The 26,855-nt window shown below is 32.3% G+C and overlaps 1 protein-coding gene across 2 annotated transcripts; it reads left to right on the top strand.

The window, feature by feature from the left end:
- The first annotated feature begins 976 nt into the window (after positions 1-976).
- DPE2 (disproportionating enzyme 2) lies at positions 977-19,957 on the top strand. Of its 2 annotated transcripts, none has more exons than XM_022887018.2 (22): positions 977-1,656; positions 3,517-3,634; positions 3,722-3,777; positions 3,936-4,063; positions 4,178-4,304; positions 4,399-4,595; positions 4,969-5,047; positions 5,165-5,203; positions 13,478-13,597; positions 13,744-13,845; positions 14,035-14,118; positions 14,245-14,487; positions 14,646-14,771; positions 14,848-14,922; positions 15,440-15,508; positions 16,389-16,508; positions 17,407-17,504; positions 17,632-17,791; positions 17,906-18,004; positions 18,786-18,983; positions 19,155-19,248; positions 19,369-19,957. In XM_022887018.2, exons 1-22 carry the CDS (start codon positions 1,303-1,305, stop codon positions 19,590-19,592), a joined length of 2,910 nt encoding a protein of 969 aa, XP_022742753.2. In that variant the 5' UTR covers positions 977-1,302; the 3' UTR covers positions 19,593-19,957. The 2 variants fall into 2 exon arrangements, with proteins under 2 accessions (XP_022742753.2, XP_089599548.1); XM_089743422.1 differs by having other exon boundaries at positions 3,936-4,067; positions 4,182-4,304.
- Positions 19,958-26,855: the final 6,898 nt, after the last annotated feature.

Raw genomic sequence — 26,855 nt, 5'->3', positions numbered from 1 at the left:
GAGCATATTTTATCCTCAATAACTTATTAGATGTAGGTGTTCTAATCTGATTTCTTGCGTGATTATTGGGTTTCTTAGGTCAAAATAATAATAAAAAAGTTTTTGAACTTTATTTGAGATAAATTTATATTTTAATTATAACGGTATATTATTGCAATAATTTTAATTCGGGGGCTAAAAAAGATTGAAAATATAAAAAATTGATTTAAAATTGTAATATTTGATTTAGATTAATTTTTTTTATTCGATTAAGATTATGTTTAGTAATTAAATGTAAAAGTTTGGATTAAATTTTAAATCGAAAAGTAAAAAAATTGAAAGAAAATAAATATATATTTTTATTAATTTTATATATTTTTTAAATTTTTATAAAATAAAAATAATTATTTTATACTTAAATTTATTTAAATATATTAAAAATTATATTAAAATAATATATAAAAATTAATAAATTAAATCAATAAAATTTAATTCAAATCAAATTAGATTATATTATATGAAACTAATTTTATAGAAGAAAATTTAAAGATAAACAAAATCACGAGGAAACAATGACATGTTATGAAAAGGCAAGCTCATGTACTTATCTATTATCTATCTGTAATTACGTAAATCATTAAACGTGACATTATTTTCTTCTAAATTATACTTTAAATATAATTTTTATTTTTTATAAAATAATTTATAATTTATAATTATTTTATTAATTATATTTAACCAAGACGTCAATTAATAAAAATTTCTGTTTTATATTATTTTTTCTGGAATTTTCTTCTAATTTATAATATCAAATCAGGTAACTGAAGTAGCCAACTGTCAGGCTGTCGCTCTCGCCTCTCCCGTGAATGAATGTGATTGTAATTGCAATTTTCAGGCTGCCACTAGCTTCCGTCCATTCCCAAACACGACATTAGGAAGACAAAATTATATGTCGTTTCAATTCTCGATTTAAACTTTCTTTCTGAAAAAAATCTACGCACAAAATGATAAAATAGGTATTTTATTCTACACAAAGACGAGAGAAGCGGACAAACCCACTGCTTTTCCCAGCTTTCCTTCGTTACTCTTTCATTACAATAATAACAGTAATATATTATTTTTTATTTTTAGATTAACACTTCACCATTCCTTTAGAGGGTACTGGATAAGATAGATAGATAGATAGATGCTTACAACTTTCAAATTAAGTAAAGGTCTGTTTGTGTGTGTGAATTTGGACGTGTTGTTTGAATTCATTAGTTTGTAGAATTTGAGAAATAACGTCTGATCTTGGATTCTGGGTGCAATCTATTTGAGGAAGAAATGGCGAATTCGGGATTGTTTTCAGCAACGAAGTCATTGAAATCTGTGAAACTCAAGTTTAGAATTCCGTATTACACGGAATGGGGCCAAAGCCTGGTTGTTTGTGGCTCCGAACCGATGCTTGGTTCATGGAACGTTAAGAAAGGGTTGTTGCTGAGTCCTGTTCATCAAGGTGATGAGCTCATTTGGACTGCAACGATTGCCGTGCCATGTCACTTCAGTTGCGACTACTGTTATTATGTGGTGGATGATGCCAAAAATGTACTGAGATGGGAGATGGGAAACAAGCGTAACTTGTCATTACCTCATCTGCTTCAGGAGGGTCACACTCTCGAGCTTCATGATCTTTGGCAGGTGCTTCTCTGATTTGATTCACCAAACCCCCCCCCCCTTTTTTTTCTTTCTTTGAATTGCTTTTCAGATCGATATCTCAATAATTGTTTTTGTTTCTATTGTAGTTGAAGTGCATATGAAAACTGTATCTATATATATTAATAGTAGTTTACTATTGTTTTTGTTGTCGATGTTGTTGAGTTTTGTAGATCTGCTGACCCAATAGAACATATATGCTTATTCCCATTCTTTCCACTAGTATATGTTGATATTGCCTTTTATGTTTATACTGTACTAAGTTGTTTGTTGTTTTGCACTTGTGTGTGTGTGTGTGTGTGTGTGGAAGTCTTGAGGAAGCAAATAATTGAGCTGTAATTTGACATAAGAAATTAATTTCAATGGAAACTTATCCTCCAATTCTCAAATTTGCTTTGCTGCTGCTTGCAAGACAGCAGTTTCAGTGTTCTTAACATCCTCTTATTGTGGTTTGTTGCTTTCGTTTACAACAACATTTGGAAATGATATTAGCAGAGTAAGATGACAAAAAGGCTTATACATTTGTCTTGCGTTGTCAGAAGAGCTTGTTCTGCATTTCTTGCCTAAAATGTTGATTACCAATGACTTTTCAGCCACCTTTCTGTAGGTAGAGAAATTTCTTTTTTCCTCCCTTTGTTCTATCCTTTTCTTTATGTCATGACACATAATATGTGATATCAACCAGGGAGGCTTAAGCTTTTCATTTTGTTTGCAGTGATGAATTTACAATATCATCATTTTATGCTGTTAATCAATAGATCTGAGACCAGAGAAATAATAAAAAGAGGCCCTCGGTGTTCTGTATTTAGCTTGTTCATTGTGCGATTACCATCCACTGCTCCATATCAAGTGCAATGAATGCAGGAACAGTTTAATGGATTCAGCTTTGACCAGTTATAACAGTCAGGGCTGAGCTCTTTTAGTTTATGCTGATGGAACAAACATTTGCAACTTGCTCTTGATTTTCTTGTTGAACTCTTAGTGAAGTTTATGCTCTTTCATGTAATTTTTCTTGGGCTATTAGGTCTCTTTTCCCATCATCTGCCTATATTTTTTGCAGCCTTGCGTCCTTTGCCTTTTGCAGAGAGTAATTATAGATTCACTCCCCTGAATTTCTGTGCTGAAATGTTAAGCCACTAAGCTTTCGTTTTTCCATCTATTCTTCTGCCTCTTTTCGGGAAAGGCGGTCGGGGTGTTTGCATTAGTCTTGGAATATCTTTTGGCAAGGTTGAAATTTGAGCATATCTGCCTGCCATTATGGTTATGGATTTTACATAAATTCTTTTCGATTTAAACAATTAAGTTCCAATGGACATATAGCAATTTTGAGGCAATTGTGAACCGAAAATAAAGGACTTTTAGGTTCGATGAAACTTAGTACAAAATTTAATGCCAGTAATCAGTTAGAGGTATTTGTCTGTTTTTCTAATTCTTGATCATTTGGCAATGTGATGACTGCATAGCAAGCCATTGCTAATGTTACTTGTCACCTGGCACTCTTTGCAAATGAATACTGCTTTATAACATTCTGAGTGCCACCACATAATTTTGTGAGATTTATTTTTCTATCAACCTACCTGTCCTCAAGGTTCTACTTTCTTGAGCCTAAATGGTTCAGTTAGTTAAGGTCAGGTTACCAAAGCTGCTGTCAACAGATTTCTTCAAGATTTTTCTTGAAAAATGTTGGTTTTCTTTAAAGAACTCTTCTTCTTGAAAGGATGCTTCCTTAGCTTTGTGATCAATGGTGGATTGGTGGTTGAGTGAATTTTGGTCACCGTAAAACATGCTGGTTTCTTGACATTGACATTTGAAACTGAAGCTAAAATTTTGTGTTAACTAATCCAGACTGGTGGTGATGCCCTTCCTTTCTGTAGCGCCTTTAAAGATGTCATATTTTGCAAAAATTCTACCTTGAATATTGATAGGCCAGAAGCAATCATTCAGGACAAACTGGTTCAAGAAGGTAATTGCACCATTTCTGTCCCTTTTCTTTTGGGAAATTTGAATTTATCTAGTTCATTATTGTTCATGAAATTTGGATGCGGTACAGAGTCAGTCCTTGTACGTTTCAAAATCTGCTGTCCAAATGTAGAAGAAGGCTCATCGGTATGTTTTCTTATTTCCAAGGAGTTCTAGGGTGCATTAATTGCTACTTAAAAAGTTTGCTTGATATTCCATCTTCTTTTTAGCTGCTATTTTAAAAGCTTTCTTGATATTCCATCTTCCTTTTAGTTGCATGTATTTATGATGCTTGAATAATGCAGGTGTATGTGATTGGTAGCGCTACAAAGTTGGGGCATTGGAAGGTTCAGGATGGACTTAAGTTGCACTATACTGGCGAATATATCTGGGAAGCATACTGTGCAATTCCCAGGGGTGATTTTCCAATAAAATATCCTTTTTTAGATATTTTTCTCTGATTTGAAAATATTCTATATATTTTGGTCTAGAATTTGTTTATTGCGTTGCTATCTATCTCTTTCCTCTTCCTTAACAAGTGCTTCACATATAAGTACTGTAAATATGGCAAGAACGGATTTTTTTCTTTGGAAATTGGTTCAACAAGGGAGCTCTCTTTCGATTCCTTTAAAAGTCAATCGCAATATATTTTCCTTTCAGACGGCATGTTGAGGGTACAATATTGAGGATATCTTAATAGTTAAGTGAATGCTATAATGAGCTTTTGCAGTAGTGATGATGGTATTAGTGTAAAAAATGGTTTTGTAGGAAATGCCCTGGCGAGGTGCTGGTGTTGCTATTCCCATGTTCTCTGTCCGGTCAGAAGTTGATCTTGGTGTTGGAGAATTCCTTGACTTGAAGTTACTTGTTGACTGGGCAGTGGAGTCTGGATTCCATTTAGTTCAGCTTCTACCAATTAATGATACATCCGTACACGGGATGTGGTGGGATTCATATCCATACAGGTAACTCTACAAGTATGATAGTAGATAATATGGCTCAAATTATTTCATTGTTTAAAGTTCTCCCCACCTGTTTCCCTTTACAATCTGGAAGGCAGGAGCTGATGTTCAATTTGAACTTGTGGACTGCTGCATTCTTTCTGTTCAATAACTCTGTTGGTTGCAACACATGTATTTTCAAGTTGATGTTTCTTTCTGATTTTAGTTTCTCCTGTTTATTACCTAATAGCAGGAAGTAGGCTAATATCTTGTTTGACACCATGGAATTCATTGGTTCCTTTGTAAGAGTGCTTATTATTGATTATTTAATATAACATCCATAAATTTAAAGTACCAAAGCTAAAATTTCAATAGTATTCTCTTATTTCTTTGTCAGCTCATTGTCCGTATTTGCATTGCATCCATTATACCTGAGAGTACAAGCCCTCTCAGAAAATATGCCAGAGGATATCAAGGTGAGTTGACAGCCTGTTCAACCTTAATTTTAACACAAGTTGTTTTTCAATATCATTTTACTGATAGGTCTTTTTGATCTTTTCCTAAAACCACCATGTTAATTCTTTTCCTTTCAGAACGAGATTAGAAATGCCAAAGAACACCTAGATGGAAAGGTAAATACTTCTACTACTTTCTAATGTTTTATCACAAGAAAGATATTTTAGTTGATATATGGCACGTATTAATTATACAGTGGGATTGCTAGAAAAACATTTCTGGAAATAGGATGATGGATGTTAGAGGTCATTAGCCATCTCTATGGGAATTGGCTGATGAGTACACCTAGGTCCTTTTTGCATTTCCTAGTTTCTTGAAATTTTAAATTTGTACGTAAGTACCCGGCCATAGAATCCAATCTCTCTTTCCTTTTCTTCAGTTTAAACAATTCCATATATCAGACTTTTTTCTTTTTTAACTTTTGCTTAATATATCAAACAACTGGTCTACTTAAATTTCCCTATTTTTATTTATCTTAATTGAATCCTTGATAGCGCCAATCAGTGTCAAACTCAAAAAGATTTTTTTCCAATTACTGAGGTAGTTCTTACAGCATTGATCATGTGGCCTTTCCACATTCAGTTGTTAACTGGCCACTGTTCTTGATTTATTGAAAGACTATACTTTTGTTTATGAAACATCCAAAAAGAAAAAAAAATGAACTTTTCTCTGATGCATACTGTCAGTTAAGGTATCCAGTTCCTTTCCATCCTTGGCTGTTATTGACTTGGTAGGGGCTTGGCTTGCCATTTAGCTGAACTCACCTTCCTTCTCTGTGCTTCCTTCAGATCAGTCATTCTGATCTTGTTTAGTAGCTTCATCTATTAAGTTAAATGTAGATCTGTCAGTCATTCCTTTACCGTACTGCTCAGTTAAGGGGGTAGCATAGCAGTCTTAGAGTAGAAATAGTTTTATGGACAAACAGGTGTTTTCTAACTACTTTGCCTTCTAAAGTAGACTTGGCAATTCATGATAACATGTCTTAATTGTATCATGTTTTGGCATATTGTTAATGGTTATATGGGTAAACATGAATGTGACCCGATTAATTAAATGGGTCAAGATCTTAAACGTGCACTTAGATATTTTTATTAAATGTGTTACACCACACTACATGACTAACAAACTAATATGTTTATTGAACAGGTCAAAATAAATTTTATACCTCGATTAACCTGTTTGAATTTTTTTTGAAAGAATATATATATATATATATTTGCTAAAGAAAGAATAACATGTTTAAACAAAGATTTAGTTTCTTTAATAATTTGATTCTAACATACATAAAAATAAAATCATAACTCCGTTGCTCAATTTTAAAACTAATAATCATAAATCAACAATAACAAATCCAAATAATAATCATCATCAACCATAACAAAAAATTAGTATTATGAGAATGATCAATATCAACCAACTAGGGAGGCTGACTGCAGCTAGAAGAAGAAAAAGTTGTGAAAATTAGTTTAGAACCTTGGTGTTTGGTTGCTTATTACCATATTGCCCTTATATGTTTAGTAAATAACTTTACACCTAATTGTTCAAAATCATCATCAAAGGGTTAAAATGGTCTTTACATATGTGTGTTAAATGGGTGTCACAGCTGGTTAAACGGGTTGGTATGATAAACAATTTATCAAATGGGTTAGATGTTTCATATTCGTGTTAAGCATTTTTAATGTGTTTATTTGACGTTTCATAAACATGTCGACACATTTAAGACACAAAACATGTTTATCCTAAATGCAAACCCACTTAACTCCATGTAGTGTTCATGTCATGTTAAAGAGTTGTGTTTGTATTGCCAGTTTTATTCTGAAATGTGCATTGATCTCATGATGAATAGCTTCTAATGAAGGATAAGAAACTTCTTTTGAGGGAAGTAAACATCTAATTTGTTGGGATAAGGTTCACATATGACTAAAGAATCCCACATCGCTAAGAAATCTGAATGAGATGTCCTATATATACATGAAGGACCCAAGAACCCAATAGCTTAAGCTTTTGGGCTCAAGTGGTGTCCAACATGTATGTATGGGCTCTTTGGTGTGCTCTTATAGGCTCCAAGTGTGACTTATCTCCCCAACAACTAGTATCAGAGTCGAAGGTTCGATTTGGACGTAGCGAGTGTGTGGAATTGAAATACCTAAAAAGGTGATGTACTGAGTCAATCTGTGAGGAAGTGCAAGGCTAAGGCCGTGATTGAGTCCAAGCTTGAGAGGCACTGAAACAACCTAGGCGGCAAGGTTGTGTGCTATGATTGAGTCCAAGCTTGAGAGGCAATGAGACAACCTAGGCACTAAGGTTGTGTGCTATGATTGAGTCTAAGCTTGAGAGACATTGAGACAACCTAGACCCATAGAGAGGCAAGGTTGAATGCTGGGCCTAAAGGGCACTGAGACCATCCAAGACATAAGGTTGCCTGGCCCAAAAAGAGGTGTTGATAGGACTTACTTGCACATGGGAGCCAAGGTGGGACTTGATCAAAACTCACAAGTGAACAGGGAAAATTGTTAGGATAAGGTTTCTCATGTGAGTAAAGAATCTCACATCACTAAGAACTTAAAGAACAATTATCCTTATTTCTTCTTGTTCTATCTAGAATGAAGAAGTACATCTAAATAAATAGGAACAGTGAAGTTCATTATTAGGAAAAAAACTTACATGAAACAAAAAAGAAAAAATGATAAAAGAAGGAGAATTATTCTATTCTAAAATAGAAACAAATCCCTAAAAACTTGACAATCTGAATAGTTAACCAAATCAGAAGAATAAATGAGAAATATTCCCAAAATAAATTAGGAAATCAAACTGCACTAATATAGGAGAATCAGATCTGCACTAATGTAGGAGAATCAGATTTCTACATTCTCCCTCAAGCTGGGTTATGAATGTTAATCATACTCAGCTTGGATTTCAATCCGTCAAAAATGCTTCTTGGAAGAGCTTTAGTAAGAATATCTACAATTTGTGAACTTGTAGGGATATAGGCCAATTTGACCGACCTGTTTTCTATCTTTTCCTTTATGAAATGTCAATCTTGCTCTATGTGCTTGGTCCTATCATGATAAATAGGATTTTTGGCAATACTTATAGTAGCCTTATTGTCACAAAAAAGTGTCATAGATGTCGGTCTAAACTTTTAATACTCCAAGTAACCTCATCAGCCAAATTCCTTCACAAATACCATGAGACATTACTCTAAACTCAACCTCAGCACTGCTCCTAGCTACAACAGCTTGCTTTTTACATCTCCAAGTGACCAAATTGCCCCAAACATAAGTGCAATATCTAGTAGTGGACCTTTTATCTGTTAGTAATCCAGCCCAATCAACATCTGTGTACACCCGACATCTTAAAATATAGACCTTCACCAAGACTCTTCTTTAAGTATTGTAGGATGCGATGAACACCCTTGAGATGCTCCTTGGTTGGATTATTCATTTATCTACTCACCATCCCTACGGCAAACCCGATATTAGGTCCTATGTGGGAGAGGTAAATAAGCTTCCCAACTAGGTTTTGGTATTGCCCTTTATCCGTGAAAGAGCTTTCATTTCACTTCCAATTTTATTAGTTGAGGCCATGGGTGTATTGGCAGGTTTGCATCCAATTATGCCGGTTTCTTTAATTAAATCAAGTACATACTTACACTAAGACACTGATATTCCATTCTTAGACCGAGCCATTTCCATCCCAATGAAATATTTTAAGGAACCCCAAGTCCTTTATTTCAAACTCCTTTTTAAGGAGTTTTTTCAAATCATCTATTCCTTCCTTGTGGTCTCCGGTGAGTATGATATCATCCACATAAACAATAAGAATAACTTTTTTTCCTACATTAGTGAACTTAACAAACATAGTATGGTCAAATTGACATTGAAGGTATCCATACCTCTTCATTGCCTTGGTCAACCATTCAAACCAAGCCCGAGGAGACTGTTTAAATCCATGCAAAGATTTTCGAAGTTTGCACACTTTGTTCATGTTGTCTTGCCTTTCGAAACCAGGAGGAATTTCTATGTAGACATCCTCCTCCAAGTCACCATTTAAGAATGCATTCTTGATGTCAAGTTGGTGGAGAGGCCAATCCAAGTTGGTTGCTAGTGACAATAGAATTCTGATTGAGTTGAGTTTGGCTACCGGAGCAATGTCGCCTCATAGTCTATCCCATAGGATTGAGTGAACCTCTTTGCAACAAGTCTAGCTTTGAACCTGGTTATACTTCCATCTATATTATGCTTTATTGTGAAGATCCACTTACATTCAACCGGGTTTTTCCCTTTGGGCAAATCTGAAATTTCCCATGTCCCATTCTTCTCTAGTGCCTTGATTTATTCAAGAGCTATTGCCTTCCAATCTAGTTCATTAAGGGCTTCCTAAATATTTTTTGGAATTTGCACATTGTAAAGGTTAGTAGTAAAAGCTCAAAAGTTTGGATTTAACCTATCATATGAGATGTACTTGCAGATAAGGTACCGAGTGCATGATCTCACACCTTTTCTTAATGCAATAGGAATGTCAAGGTCACTAGCTGGCGCACAAGTTTCAGTTTCAGATTCAATAGGGACATTACCTATGTTAGTTTCAGGTTCTTGGAGACTCAAATCAGGTTGATTTTTAGTGATGGGCTGTGTACAATTGTCCACTTCTTCTTGTGGTTTTTGCTTCCTTGAGTAGACTATCAGTTCTTTTGTTTTTTTCTTGCATAACCTTAGGGTTTGAAGAGTCAAGAGTTGTCTGAATAGGTTGGGTTTTGGAATCTACATGGCTGATAGGTTGGGTAGTTGAGAATCTGGTTTTGAAGGGGCTAGTTGGGAAATTGGCAACTCAACAGCTAAGAATTGATATTCCTAAGTAGTATTCTTCCCCTAGATATCATTCTTGCTGTGGTATGGAAGATTCTTAAAGAAGGTGACATCCATAGAGCTATAGAATCTTTTTGTGTTGGGTAACACCTATAGCCCTTTTGATTTGGGGAATAACCAAGGAAGATGCATTTTAAGGCTTTGGGATCAAGCTTGTTGTTGTTTTGTTGGCTAATATGAATAAAGGCAATGCAACCAAAGAGTTTGATGGGAATGGAAGAGATCAACCGAGTTTATGGGTAGGAAGCAAAGAGGGTTTGACAAGGTGTTTTAAAGCCAATAACTCGAGAAGGTATTCAATTAACCAAATAAGTTGCAGTGATCTAGTCACTTTTATCAAATGTCTATTTTTGCATTCGTTCATCCCATTTTGCTGTGGAGTGTCAACGCAAGAGCTTTGATGGATAATACCATGATTTGTGAGGGAAGGGCGAAGAATAGGGTTGAAGTATTCCCTTCCATTGTCAGTTTTTAGGACTTGGAATTGGGTTTGTACCATGCTATTGAGGTTTTGAAAGATTTGGCTAACCTCAGATTTTTCTTTCATAAAGAATACCCAAATGAGTCGATTATGATCATCGATGAATGTAACAAATTACCTAGAACCTGTGATATTGTTAACCATTGACGATCCTCAAATGTCACTGTGAATCATTGAGAAAGGTTGAGATGATTTATAGGAAAGGCTATGATAGGTATTTCAAGTATGCTTGGAAAGTTGACAAATTTCACACTGAAAATCTTTAGAGATGTTGTTGAATATTGAGGGAAATAGCCTTTTTTGGTATGAAATATTTGGATTTCCTAATCTATAATGCCATAACATGATAAGATCATCTTTATTGGTACTAGAGGCTAAGGTTGTACAAGAGTTTTATGATCTCTCAAGTGCATCATCTTGAAGAAGGTAGAGCCCGATACACATCCTAGTACTGCCAATAATCCTCCTTGAGCCCAATCCCTAAAATTTGCACAAGTTAAGAAAAAATTTAGTGACACAACATCTATCATTCGTAAGCATACTGATGGAAAGTAGGTTATAGCTTAAATTAGGGACATGGAGAACAGAGTCAAGTGTTACGTCTTTTGAAACTATAATAGAACCTGTTCCTGCCACCTTTGAGAGATAGCCATCAGCAATTTTTACAGTATAGCTATCATAGCAAGGTTTATACATGTTGAATAAGGATGCATCTCCAGTCATGTGATTTGATGCTCCTAAATCAACAATCCAAGATTGTGTATTTCCCTATGGAGCACTTAAGGCATTTAGGAAATTACCTTTTTGTGCTAGTAAACAAGTTCCAAAGGTTACAAACTTGTTTTGAAGGGTTTGTTGGATATTCACCTTTTTGTGACTTTCCTCATGCCATACCTCTGTAGAAGAAGAGTTTTCACTCTTGCTAGCCATAACGGAAACTCGTGTGGCTACAGTCTAATGGTTCAGGCTTGCTCTAATACCATGTAGAAAACTTAAAGAACAATTGTCCTTATTTCTTCTTATTCTATTTAGAATGAAGGAGTATATCTAAATAAATAGGAACAGTGAAGTTCCTTATTAGGAAAAAACTTACATGAAACAGAAAACAAAAAATAACAAAATGAATAAGAATTATTCTATTTTAAAATAGAAACAAATCCCTAAAAACTTGACAATTAGAATAGTTGACTAAATCAGAAGAATAAATGAGAAATATTCCCAAAATAAATTCGGAACTCAAGCTGCACTAATGTAGGAGAATTAGATCTACACTAATATAGGAGAATTAGATTTCTACATAATTTCTCTCATTGGCACTTCTGGACAACTTATCCTAAAAATTTAGTTGAAAGTTGTGAATGAGAATTTAAAGGTTACTATAGTATCACTCTTCCCCCCTCACCTCCCACCCCCCCTAAAAAAAAACCCTATACTCATGCTTTATGCAAAAGAAGCGACTTATCATATGTGAGCTGGATGATCCTCTTTTAACCTCCACAAAGAAACTTCATTCAAGATAGATGTTAGGTGGTAGAAGACTCGCACCTAATTTTACTAGTGTACTCCTCTTGTCTTTCTTCTCCCCCAACCCCCCTTCAATTCTCTCAATCCCTTAAGTGATTTAGCAGCTTGTTTCAAAGCTACAGATACTCTATTTGCTGAACTAGAGCTTCAATTAATGAGCATATTCGTATTCGTGTTAAGTGTTTTTAACCTGTTTAATTGACATTTCATAAATTTTTTGACACATTTAAGACACAAAACACGATTACCCTAAACCAAAACCTGCTTAACTCCATGTTGCGTTCATGCCATGTCCAAATTGTCAGGTCTATTTTGAAGTCTGCACTGAGCTCATGATGAGTAGCTTGTTTCTTTCAACCTTCACAATGAAATTTCTTTCAAGATAAATGTAAGGAGGTGGAAGAGTTGCACCTAGTTTTGCTAGTTTACTCCTCTTGTCTTTCTTCCGCCCTCCATCTTCTCAGTCCCTTGAGTATTGAAATTTAGTAGCTTGTTTCAAGAGCTAGAGCATATTCTATTTCCTGAACTAGAGTTTCTGTGAATGAGTTCTCTCTTGTGCTGAAAGCATTGAGAAATAGGTTTTCTGACTGTTGAATTTGAAATTCCAACCAAATATGCCTTAAGAGCTTTGGGCTTTTGACTTTCCCATTTGTAAGGGACAGTTTTGGAGCCAAAGTTGCATTTGTTGTTTTGCATGTAACCACTTATGGAGACATGCTTATTTACTCGAGAATATCTAGGTTGGGGAAAAATCATGCTTCAATATTGAATGCCATAGGTTTGTTTATTTCAGACCAATTTCTACTCTTGCAAGTAAAGTCAAGACATCACACAACGGAATGGGAGCTTATAAACCTAATAAACCTATGTTTTTCACTTATTTTCTCCATGTTGCCACAAACCTTGTTGTCAGCATTCATCTTATTGTCTTTGTTTAACAATGCTTAGTTGAAATACCTGTGTATTGTTGGGCAATAACTTCAAAATTGGATGTGCATAGTGTTAGGAGCTTGTAATCTTTGGTGTTGCAGCTAGGATATGCATACATACATTTCATCGCTGTATGCATATGCTGAATACCACTTGGTTTCAGGATTTGTTAGTTAAGCGGATATCTGTTGGACTACAATTAGTTCTTGTCATTTTTTTATAACATTCTAATAAGATTACAATACAAAGTGTAATGGATAGTGCCTTAAAAGCTAAAAATATTCTGATTACTTTTGTCAAGGTAGCTGTAGTTCGTAGTACCATGGTTATGTTATGTTTATATTTTCATGACCATAATATTTTACCTAAGTTTTTCTTAGTTTAACTGGATAAGGTTTATCCAAATCCAGATATGAAATTATATTTGTAGAATTCTAAAAATTGACAAAAGGTTTAAGGAAGAAAAAGAAAAAGAGTTGAAAATTAATCAGCAGTGATGAAGTAAATTTTGGCATATGCACCCCTTTCATCTTGTCTTAGTATTTATGATTATAAAGATTGTAATGACATATTTTTGGTATATGCAGGATGTTGATTATGAGGCTACAATGGCTACAAAACTTTCAATTGCCAAGAAAGTCTTCATCCAAGAAAAGGATTTTATACTCAACTCCAGTTCCTTTCATAAATTTTTTTCTGAGAATAAGGTCTTTTATACTTTTAATTCCCTCCATCTATCAACCTTATATAATGGTCAAATATCTCTGTCCCTTTCCAATATTCTGCTATCTATCAAGTTTGTTAATTTCTGATATATGATTACTATTCTGACCGTACTTTTAATTGGTAAAAGGATTGGTTAGAACCATATGCGGTTTTCTGTTTTTTGCGGGACTTTTTTGAAACATCAGATCACAGTCAGTGGGGTCGTTTTTCTACTTATTCTAAGGGCAAGGTAATGATCGTTCCAAGTTACAACTTTAACTTGAACTTCTAAATTGAGTCAGGAAGTTGAATATAGTTAAAATGGTCCTGTCCTTTCAAAATTGTAACTGTTCATCTGTTTTACCTTAGGTTTTATTGCATAGAAGGCTTCTTTATCTTAACTTTTATCACAAAAATGTTCACTCTCCTTTTCTTACAGCTTGAGAAACTTGTCTCGAAAGATACTTTGCACTATGATACAATTTGCTTTCATTATTACATCCAGTTCCACTTACATTTGCAGGTAAATGAAATTAGTCAATCTCAATACTTATGCATCTTTCTCTCTCTGCTTCTTGTTGTTTAAAATTTTCTTGCTGTTAAACAAATTGGTCTCATGGTTTTTATTACTGGGTAATTTAATGGACAGCTGTCAGAAGCTGCAGAATATGCAAGAACTAAAGGGGTAGTTTTGAAAGGAGACCTACCAATTGGTGTTGACAGGAACAGTGTTGATACCTGGGTCTATCCAAATTTGTTCCGCATGAACACCTCTACCGGGGCACCTCCAGATTACTTTGACCAAAATGGCCAGAATTGGGGCTTTCCCACTTATAACTGGGAGGGAATGTCAAAAGACAACTATGGTTGGTGGCGTGCTCGCCTAACACAGGTTTTGCTAATTCATTCTTTCTTTTACTGTTTTCTTTTAAACCCCTATTCCAAATTCATAAGCTGTTTGGCTTTGTCATGCAGTTTTAAGGAAAAGGTATGGTCTTTTCTCTTTCTTTTATGCTGAAATTTTGATAATTTTCTTTACTTTCATCACAGATGGGAAAGTACTTTACGGCTTATAGAATAGATCATATATTAGGCTTCTTTAGAATTTGGGAACTCCCGGACCATGCTATGACTGGTCTAATTGGAAAATTCCGACCATCTATCCCCCTGAGCCAGGTATTAATGCTGGTATAAAACATCATGGGAAGCAACTTTGCTCTTGATGTAAATGTGAATAATGCTTTGATTTCAGGAAGAACTTGAAAGAGAGGGTATTTGGGACTTTGACCGCTTGACTCGTCCATATGTTCGAAAAGAATTTTTACAGGTGGGGAAAGAGTATCTTGGTGGTTCCAATTGGTTTATTATGAAGAGTATTGCCTTGTTTGTAATTGGCTAAATACTCATTTTAAGATTTAACTTTTACCAAAATTTTCATTTCAGAAGACAACTTTTTTTTTTGGGTCAAATTAGGATGCTAACTCTTCAATTCTATCCATTAAGAAAAATTGATGAAAAAAAGTTGGTGATCATTGTAACTGGAACCAATAGTTAACATGTGAGGGTAACCTTAACAAATATGGATTTGCATCAGTTGGTTCATTATTGGTAATAACTAATTTTTTTCATCAATTTTCCTTAATGGATAGAATTGAGAAGGTTGCATCCTAATTTCAAAGAAATAATAGGGTGAATCCTGAAATGAAGAATATGGTAAGCATTAGATTCCAAAATGAATATTTAACCTTTGTAATTTGCCTTAAGACTTAAGTTTCCTTCCAGACAGTGTTGGCTGTTACTTTCTATGCATATTTACCTCTTTGTTTGTTTTCTCCTCATTTCAGGAAAAATTTGGAGATTCTTGGACTTTGATTGCTACAACTTTTTTGAACGAGTATCTGGACCGTTATGAGGTGATGATCATACTCTACTTGCTATAGTTTGTTGTTCATTTCATTCTTCCATTTGACTCTTGAAGTTACCTGTTAACTGATTTCATGCTAACTTTGAACCTTGAATGACCATGTTGATTCATCTAATTGACAGAAGTAAATGCTAATTTAACTGACTAGTAACTGCATATTTTGAAGTCATTGGGATCTGAGAAAATGGGATCATTAATGTGAGTAAATTATTCGATTAACATGTCTCTGGAAATCATATCATGAATTACTTTTCTTTAATGATGCATATCGAATGAAGTTAAAAATTGCATTTTCTTTGGTGTATTCCAAAATCCTAAGTATTTAATGGATGCAATTACTTGAGTTTGTCGTCGTGAGATTTAATTACTCCACTGGCTGGTATCACCTTCCGTAACTATTAGATGATTTTATTTCCCCTTTTTCTTGAGTTATTCCTGGTCATAAATTGCTTGCTGGTCCTTTGATGTCTCTTGGTTTCATTGTTTGAACTTTACATTCTTTAAAATCAATCTAAGATAACTCAATATCTTCAATACTATAATCTATGGTGTATATCTTGTAAAAAACTTTTTGAATATGTATAAAGACAAATACAATATGAGATTGGTGGATTTTAATGTAAAAAAGTTTATTCTGAAAAGTTTATCCTCTTTTTCTTCTTTTTTTTTTCTTGTTATTAAACAATTCTTTTGGTTGTTTGTGATTGTGAAACATCTATTTCTATCGCTAGAAGGAATCATGACTAGGCAATAAATTGGTTTTTCACCATTTGATTGTAATGAGTTGTTAGTTTTAGTGTTGTTTCGGCAAAGATCAGGTCCTCTTGAATGACTGAACCATTTGCATTGTTTATTCCATGAAATTCTAGTTCAAGGAGGACTGCAACACAGAGAAAAAGATTGCTGCCAAGCTGAAGTCATGTGCAGAAAGGTCCTTGTTGCCAGAGAGTGAAGACAAGATACGTAGTGATCTATTTGATCTTCTAAAGGTAGCATAATCTAATCTATACTATATATAAATGTGGATTAAGGGGTATGAAACTTTTTTGAAAACTATTTCCTTTTGCTTTTAATCAAATTCCAATTATGTCATTTTGTTATTAATAAAAGTAATCTCTATAATACCTATTAATTAATTGAGTGGTTATCCTATTAGAATAAAACAACCTTGAATGAAATGATAAATCTTAAAACTTAGTAAAAAACCTGGTTAAAAAAAATTAATTTAACAAAGTAATATATAAGATTAAAATAATTAGTTACAAAATTTTATTTGAAAAAAATTATTAGAGTTCAAAATTGACAGAATGCTTATTTTAGTAGAATAACTTGTATATTATATTATTTATTTAAACAATTAAGATAACATATCATGGTTCATGTGCAAATTGCATGTCAAGTAAAAGCTCGTATGTCTTAAGGATTCACTGATATAGAGTCTTCCTGGAGACTAGTTGTTGTCAAATAAGAAGCATGTGTTGGAACCCTGGGTGTTTTTTCTTTTTCCGGATGTTCAATATTTTCTACTCCTAATCCTATTATTCATTTTTCTGCACAAATTCTTTATGCAGAAATAGTTCTTATGAGAGATCTAGAGCATGCAAGACATTTCTATCCCTGTTTTAATCTTGAAGATACTTCAAGTTTTATTATTATTATTTTTTTAATAATTAAGATAACACTTCATGGTTACGTGCAAATTGCATGTTACGTAAAAGCTAGTTTGTCAAAAGGATCCATTGATATAGATTCTTCCAGGAAACTTGTAGTTGTCAAATAAGAAGCATATGCTGGAACCTTGGGTGTTTTTTATTACTTTTTTGTGGATGTTCAATATTTTTCTTGTACTAATCTTAGACTTCATTGTCTGTTCAATTCTTTATGCAGAGCATTGTTCTTATCAGAGATCCAGACCATGCAAGAAGTTTTTATCCCCGTTTTAATCTTGAAGATGCTCCAAGTTTTAGAGATCTGGATGATCACAGGTAGTTTGACCATATTAACTTAGTTTTTCTTTGGGACAAATCAAAATCCTGATATTCAATTTAAAGCCTTATTTCATCTTGAAACACATAAATCAATGGATCTCTAACTGTTTGTCACATAATATAGCAAAAATGTTCTGAAAAGATTGTACTATGACTACTATTTCCATCGGCAAGAAAAGTTGTGGCGGCAAAATGCTTTGAAGACCCTCCCCGTGCTCCTAAATTCATCCGATATGCTAGCTTGTGGGGAAGATCTGGGCCTTATTCCCGCATGTGTTCATCCTGTATGTTCATTCACTGTTTCCCATTGTTAACCTGACTGGCCCCTCACTCTCTTCTTCCTACTTTTTGCTTATATTTATATATTCCTTCATTGTGCTTTTCATATGAAAGTGCAGGTTATGCAAGAACTGGGCCTTATTGGCTTGCGTATTCAACGTATGCCCAGTGAACCAGATCTTGAATTTGGTATTCCTTCTCAGTACAGCTACATGACAGTAAGAGCCAATATCACATAGATTTCCTTTGCATATGCCATATGTCAATCAGCTTCATTTTTGCTTCTCTGTCAAGTAGTAGGTAAAGATACTAGAATTTATATAATTTTGAAAGGGGCCCAATTTGTTCAAAGAAAGATATATATACCAAATGTTGCGAAAAGTGGACTGACTTGTCTCAACTATATGCTGATAAATAATGCATATTTTAATTAGTTTCGCTGAACACTTTCTAAGAGATATCCTTCAATGGAAATGAAAACCTCTTGTCTTACTGTAGAAAAGTTGTTTCCTGTCGTTGATTAGAAAGTCAGTGCTCCTATGCCTCAAAAGATGATGAAGTATATTAACACTGAAGACAAGGGCACATCGTCTGTGCAATGAAAGTGTCTGACTTATCAATAAGAGTATGCATGTCCTTTTTTTTCTGTTTCTGAGATAGATGTCCTTTTAGTTATTACTGGCTTAACAGTGTGCTTCTGACATTGTGGAATTTTTTTCTTTTTGGGGGTTAAAGGGGGAGTGTAGGGTGTTAGTAGGGAATGGGCCTGTTAGTTTACTTTAATATTAATATTAGAAAGGATGGGTAATACAGTGATGTTTTTCCTTAAAAAGCATGCAATATCATAGACATTGTACGGAGTTTTTTCTTTTCTTCTTTTTCCTGATCAATAGCTTTCACTGAACTCTTTTAGTCCCTTGCTTAACTCATTGTATTTAAATTGAGTTGCTTATAAAAGAAACAAATTAATTAAGAGTTGGCTTCCACTATATGTTTCAGGTGTGTGCTCCATCATGTCATGACTGCTCCACCCTGCGTGCCTGGTGGGAAGAAGATGAAGAGAGACGGCACCGGTTTTTCAAATCTGTGATGGGGTCTGATGCACTACCTCCAAGTCGATGTGTTCCAGACGTGGCATATTTCATCATAAGGCAACATGTTGAATCTCCATCAATGTGGGCAATTTTCCCCCTTCAGGTTTGTGATAGAACTTGATAGCAGCATCAACTTCAATGTAATGTCCTCTTGGAACTGCGGTTGAGAGTTTATAAACAAAATAAAATATAAGTATTTTACTGATGGCATTTTTCTTGTAAGCGTTACAATATCTGTTATAGAAGTGTCTGAAACTGTGGGTTTGATGATCAGGATTTGTTAGCGCTTAAAGAAGAGTACATGACTCGCCCTCCAACAGAGGAGACAATAAATGACCCTACAAATCCAAAGCACTATTGGAGATACCGTATGTAACTCTTGTCCCTGATGTCTCCTTAATTGGTCCGATATTGCTCTGTTTTATTTTAATAACAGTGCTTTACTTCAAGGTGGTATAGTTAAATACTTTATCCTGCTTCTAACTCAGGTGTACATGTTACAATGGAGTCCTTGATGAAGGATGAAGAGCTTAAAGCAACCATCAAAGGTCTCATATTCGGTAGCGGGAGATCATATCCTCCTCCTGGAGAAGCTGAAAAGCAATTGATTCAAGAAACAGCAGCGATAGCTTTGGAGAAGCAGCAGCATGTTGATGCTCCAGCAATGATTCGTAATGGAGTTTCACGGAAAGAGAGCGTTGCTGTCATGTAAGCCCTATAAATAGGACGAGTATAGACTTGAATGATTCGTAATGGAGTTCGGCAGAAAGAATTAAACCCTGCCTGGGCTGCTAGGCCCTTAACAGTAGAGGCTGTTCTTGTGGAAAGCTCTTTACCTGGGAATCCCAGGTTTTAAAATAACGAGGGAAACCTTGTGAACAGTGAGTGAGCATTGTAGCTCACTTTACATTTTTAATAGTATTTACAGAGCATATTTTAATCTTAGCTACTGCTTGTTAAATAAATTGCGATGTTCAACAATTCAAGTAATTGAACTCATGGGTGTTGCACCAGCCAATTACAATTGATAATTTGCAAGTGATTCTAATAATATTAATTTTGGATTTTGCCTACAAACCAAGGGTTTCAATTTATTTTTTTGGGAAGTATTTGTCAAATTCAGCTTAATTAAACTCTCACGTTTCCTCATGTTTAAAATATTTAAGTTCAAATCCAAAAAATTCATCTAAATGTAGTGTTCATGGTTTTTGTGGCATGACGATTGGGTGCCTTGTTGGAAACTTGCTGGGAAGCTGACTAGGAGGTTAAGGTGATTTGTAAGAGAATAGGAATGATTAAGAGGCGTCGAAGGTAAGATTTTGAGGTGCATTTCGATATATATATTTTTTTGGTAGAAAAAAATTTTAAGATAAATAAGTTATTTAATTTTTTAATTCAAAATAAAATGTCATCTTTTATAATTTAAAATAAATGATTATAAATAATATATTTAAAATTATTTTAATAAATAATTATCGATAAAATTTGAATTCAAAATTTTTTTATCAAAAAACATAAATTTTAATTAATTGAGTTAATCATTTGTTGACGATTATTTTATTATTCAAATCAAAGCAAAATAAGAAAAGGCAAAAGGAAGACAGAAAAGATACGTTGGCAGTAAGATTTCGGGGCATATTTCGACATTCAAATCAATAATTTATACAAAAAAGGTAAAAAGAACAAAAAAAAAAAAGAGGTAGGAGAAGGTGAAGTAGGTGGAGGTGAATGAGATTAAGTAAAAGGGTTAGAATGAGTTACCTATCTCTCGACCTTACCTTTTATACAGTGGATTGGTATTAACGTGATCAGCCAGTGGTTAGTCTTACTGAAGGGATTAGTTGACTTATCTAATGTTGTGGTTTAGGGTCGGAGTAATGGGTTTATCATCGTCTTAAAGGTCAATGGAAGCAAGTTTGGTTGACATGACGGTCAAAGCGTGGACTCTGATCAAGGTATAACAATTATCCTTAAATCTGAGAGAGGTTACAAAGTGAATGCCCATCAGATCTAGATATAAATGAAAAGATTATCAGTAGCATATTGGTCTTGGTGTGTGATTGCTTTAGTGAGCTGGCACTATGACGTGGCATGGCAAGCATTGTAGAGGCTTGTGGAGACTTATGGAAGCTAATGGATACTTGGAAAAAATTTTCAGTTTAAATTTTCCGTAACGTTATACTTATCCTTAGAATATTTGGCAAAATGATTTTTACTAACACTTGGTGTGTGCAGGGTTTAGCAAATAAAATGGCTCAACATGAGCAAGTGAGCAAGTTGGTCCGTGATTTGTTAAGCCAAACAAAGCAGCTGGGCAAAGCGCTGGCTGAGAAGCATCAGCGGGAGCAAAACCAATTGCTTGCCGAGAGAGTAAGGTCTCATCAAATAATTGAAGGCCAAGATGCAAGAGTTGAAGGCAACTGTGAGCAGCTTACAGGGCAAGGTCGATGAGTTGGAGGGAAAAATGAATAGCTCCAAGGAGAGGGTGCAAACTAAGGAGGCGTAGGTCAGAGATGCTACTGAACACCTCATCTTGGTTGCCAGTGCAAGAGCCTGAGCGCCAACTGCAAAAGGAGCGTACCTTAGCGGAGGAAAGGTTGGCCAAGCAGAAACACGAGTTGCTAGAGTTCTTTTTTGCCTATGCTCTGAGCATTGGTCATCGATTCAGGGACTCTGCCTTGAACCACGTGCAGCTCCACCGACTGCCCCTAAACACGAGGCAGATTGACTTTTCAAAACTGAAGGTGCTTCCAAAGGATTTTGCATTGATGTTTCCTGAAGGCCATGTCTTGTAGGAGAGGCAAAAAGCCACCGAGGATATCACCAGTGAGACTGGTCACTTTGTCCTTGGGGCTTCTGACAGAGCAATCATGTAGATTAATTGAGGAGTTCTCCTCCTACGACTCTTGAGCCTTCTAGTAAGCTTGGCAGGCAAAAAAGTGTACATATGAAAATTCCTGTTGCCGCGTCAAAGGCCACTGCTCCAACTGATGATATTGCTGCGCTCAAAGTTGCTGTTGTTGCAAGTCGTGGCGATGATGTGAAGGAGCTTCAGGATCCTCGCCCATACCCCGAAATAGTAAATCTAGAAGATTAATCTGCAAATATTTTTAAGTTCGCAGTTTTTAATAATTATTTTTTTCGAGTTAATATAGAATTATTCTTTTTCAAATGCGTCATGCATATGTATGTAGCTTGGCTTGGCAAGTAGTAAGATATGTGTATAACATGGGCAAGTTAATTTACATAGCTAGAGTTAATCAATAATTGTTGCTTTCACGATTGTAGAGCTGTATTATGGCAGCAGTCGTAAGTAGAGGAGTGTGGAAGAATGAATCAAGCACGGTCAAGACCCGTAAGCGAATTTTTTTTAGGAATTTGTAAATTTATAAGTTTTAAAAATTCATTGATATGTATATCTATAAATTTTTAAAAGTTTATGGATTTATATATTTATAAGTCTCTTAAAATTTATAGATAAAATTTTAATTTAATCAAAATTTAACAAAATCAAATGCAGCTTATCTCTAAATTGGAATTGAGTAATTTGATTTAGTAAAAAAGTTATGATTTTAGGATTTAAATTGAAGTTTTTTAAGATGGATTTGGTTTGAAGAGATATTTGGGGTGATAATGTTTCGGAGATAAGGAAATCCTTAAGAAGAAGAGAGATGAATGAGGACTGAGGAGTGATGGGGTGATGGGGTGAACGGTGTTAAAGAAAAATGATATTTTTATTTTATTTTATTTTATTTTAAGAGGACGTTTGATTTGAAAGAAAATTAATTATCTTTTGAAATCTTATTTTTTATAATTTAATTCTCACATTTGAATTACGATATTTTAATCTTAAGGGTATTTTAAGATGTCTAATAATATCTAAATTTTTGGAATCAAAAATTTATTTTTTTTATGATTTTTTAAGATTTCAAAAAAAAAATTAATTTTGTTTTATATTTAACTCGAATAATAAATTTTTTGAGTTATTGTATCTTTGAAAATCAACATAATTATAAAATAAATAAAAATTTATTTTGATATAAAAATAAGCATTTATAATCATACGATTGAAAACTTAATACACGATTTGACATATAATATATAATATATAATAAAAAAATATTTTTAAAAGAACAAACATAATAGATAATTGTAATTTTATATTTTAAATTTTTTATTTTAAAAAATATTATATTTTTTATATTTAAAACGTAATAGATAAATGAAAATAATAAAATAAAATAAATATTTTCATTTTTTTATGTGAAAAATATAGTAATGGATATAATATTAAAATAATATTTATGATACATAAAAATATATTATTTGCTAACAAAGATCATATTTATTAATTAAAATATAATTGATAATCTATCAAAAAAAAATTTAATGTGATTGATAATGAATAAAAATAACATATCTGAAATTTTACGTTTTTACGTTAGAAAAGTAATATAAAAAATTACGTTTCCAAGAAACGTAATCCTTACATTTACCATATACTGTGCAGAGAATTATTGAAGAGGGGACAGACTTCATAGAAACGAATATCCTATTATTAAAAGATAACGGCCTTGTATTTTTTCATGATGTCACCTTTGATGAGACAACTGATGTCACAAAGCACAACGCACAAAAAGTTTGCAAAACTTAAAAGCACCTATGAGGTTCAAAGGGTCCATACCACCGGTTTCTTAAAAAACTGGTGTGGAAGCATGCAACTTTCAGCCTTTTTTTCCTCTTACAATGGTGCTAGAAAGGTGAACAAGTCCTGTAGATAGGCACTGTGATTAATCTTACACCGTTAAATGCTCTACAAATTCTGAATTAGTATTCTATTTATGATTATGTATGCTTTACCCTATGTTTTCTTGGAACTTTCAATTAGTATGTTTTTATAAAAAAACCACATTTTTAATAAAAAAAAATAATGGTTATATTTTTTTTATTCAAAGACCACGTTTTTAAAAGAGGAAACAAAATGGTTGTATTTTTTAATTCAAAGATAACATTTTTAAGGATAAAATGTAATGATTGCATGTTTAATTCAAAGCCTACATTTTTAAAAGAGGAAATGTAATACTTGTATTTTTTTAATTCAAAAACTACATTTTTAAAGGAGAAAACATAGTGGTTATATATTTTTTATAAAAAAATGTAGTGTTTGAGTTATTATATAACAAAAATGTTGTCTTTAACTATATTTGACTTTTTTGGTCAAAGATGTTTTTTTTTTTAAATATAGTCTTTGATTTATATATATATTTATATTTGTTCTTAATATACCACTTTATTTTTAATATTATAAAAATAAAAACCTTTTTTTTTTTTATTTAATGGTTGCCATATATTTAATTTTAATAATATAATTGACAGTTGAAATATTAGTAATGTGTTATTCATAAATAATGAAAGTTATTATAATAAAAAGCCTTTATTAAGTAATTTAATTTTTTCTTAAACCAAATACAAAAATCTAACATTCTCATAACATATGAATCACCTATTATCAGAAATCTACTCTTACTTAGGGATCACATTCTTTCCTAAAATCTAAAATTTCACTAACCAAACGTCTCCTAAAAAGTAAATATTTGAGTTTAATATTTAAATTTGGATTGTACTTAATAAATGAGTATAAAGAGTAAATTTTGAATTGTAAATAAAATTTCTTAAAGCAAATTTGCTCAAAGTCCAGTACTTAAAAACAATCTAAATAGATTAAAAAAAAAAAACCAACTCAAGCTATTTGGTTGAAGGCTCATTGTATGGGTTTGATTCAATTTTAGATTTGATTTGTCTAATTATATTTTATTTTTTATATATAGATATAATACTTAATTATAATTGTAACTTATACTTATAATTTCATAAAAAATTTCAAATAAAGTAAAAAAAAAAAAAAACCAAATAGCTACAATAAAAAAATTAAAAAAAAAAATTACAGAGCGTTTGGTTCACAAAATCTTATATTTCAAGGAAAAATATAATCCTCGGGAAAGTGTGAATATGAAGAATGTGTGATTTTTCATGGCATCCTGTTTTTATATTCTTGTACTTGATTGGAGAGAATGTAAGATCACTTAATCTTGTATTTTTATTATAATATCCTTCCTTACATAATGAACACATCTATTTGAGTTCTTAAAGTAACGCAATATTTGAGTTCTTAAAGTAAATACAAGTATCAATTACTACATTATAATATTTCAAATGAGTATTCAATTGCTTGAAAAATGAACATCAATTATTGCATTTATAACCAATTTAATGCAGTAATTGAATTATTCAAAATAGTTATAATTACAAAAATAATGCTTTATTCAGTAATTGAATTATTCAAAATAGTTATAATTACAAAAATAATGCTTTATTCAACATATCAACGTAGTAATTGATTGTTTGAAATTATAACAAGTATTAATCACTATGTTGTATAACAAATGAACACAATATTTGATTTCTCCTTTAGAAAAATAAAAAAAAATCAATTTTTTCATTTAATTGGTTATTTGCATAGTAATTGATAATTTTTTTTCAAGTAAAAAATATTTGATTATTCAAATTTTACAAATTAAATAAATTGTATGAGATACATGTATCACAAATAAAATAAAATTCTGAATCAAATAAAATGTATCACAAATTATGGCATATAACACAACATAAAAATAATTGAATCAAATAAGATACAATGTATAAACAAAATTACATAAATTGTATTAAGATACAATGTATCTTATTGCGTTAGACAACATTTAGGTTAGTAATTAATTTTCAAAATCAATTACTACATTATACAACATAACAACGCTGTAATTGATTGTTTGAAATAAATACAAGTATCAATTGCTGCATTATACACAAAAGTAAAGTAGTATTTGATTCTTTAAATATAAATATCAAAATTGTCATATCCAATATATCAATCATGTCGTTACACAACTTAATCTATGTGCCACATCGTATCTAAATCCAAATTGAAACCTAAACCATCTACATAAATTTAAAAAATGTAACTCAACATGACCTGTCAATTACTGTGTTTACTTCAATAAAAATGCAGTAATTGAGTTATTTATAATAAAAAATTTAAAATTTAAAATAAATTTTAATCAAATATTGTATTAGTTTTTTTACTACAATGTAGTAATTAGGAGTGTTATACAAAACAATTGACATTTAAAAAAAAAAATATAATCAAATGTTACGTTACTTTTTAATTATAATGTAATAATTGAGTTCTTCAAAAAATAAATTTTCATAAAATATTACGTTAATTTTTATTATAATGCAGTAATTAAGAGCGTTATACAAAACAATTGATATTTTAAAAAAATACAGTCAAATACTAAGTTATTTTTTATTATAATGTAGTAAATGAGTTTTTTATAACAAAAAATTGATAATTTAAAGCAAATTTTAATTAAATACTGTGTTAATTTTTATTATAACGCAATAATTATGAGTCTTATACAAAAGAATTGACATTTAAAAAAGATACAATCAAATACTACAATACTTTTTGTTTCAACATAGTAATTGAGTTCCTTATTAAAAAAATTAAAAATTTAAAACAACTAAAATTAAATATTACGTTAATTTTTTTTATAATGCAGTAATTGACTATGTTAAAAAAAATAATTGTATTTTTTAAAACAATTATTATCAAATATTACGTTATTTTTTATTATTACATAATAATTGAGAACGTTTGTTTTCTATGTTAATTTTACAAATAAAAAAAAAATAAAACAATTACTGCATTTGGTTTCAACAAATGCAATATTTGATGTTTACAAAAAAAAATGATCATACTTTGATTTTCAAAAAGATAAAAAAATATAAAATATTTTTTATTTATGTAAAATATGGGACAAAAATAACTTTCCTTTCGAAAATTTGAAAAACCAAAGGAAAATATTTATTTTTATTCCTATATTTTGGGTACTATTAAAAATTTAATAATATCTTA

Source organism: Durio zibethinus, chromosome 14 (assembly GCF_047325235.1).
Source record: "Durio zibethinus cultivar Kanyao isolate XHJ-2024 chromosome 14, ASM4732523v1, whole genome shotgun sequence".
Lineage (NCBI taxonomy): Eukaryota > Viridiplantae > Streptophyta > Magnoliopsida > Malvales > Malvaceae > Durio > Durio zibethinus.
The sequence above is the reverse complement of the archived record's forward strand: the minus strand, read 5'-3'. Positions and strand labels throughout refer to the sequence as shown.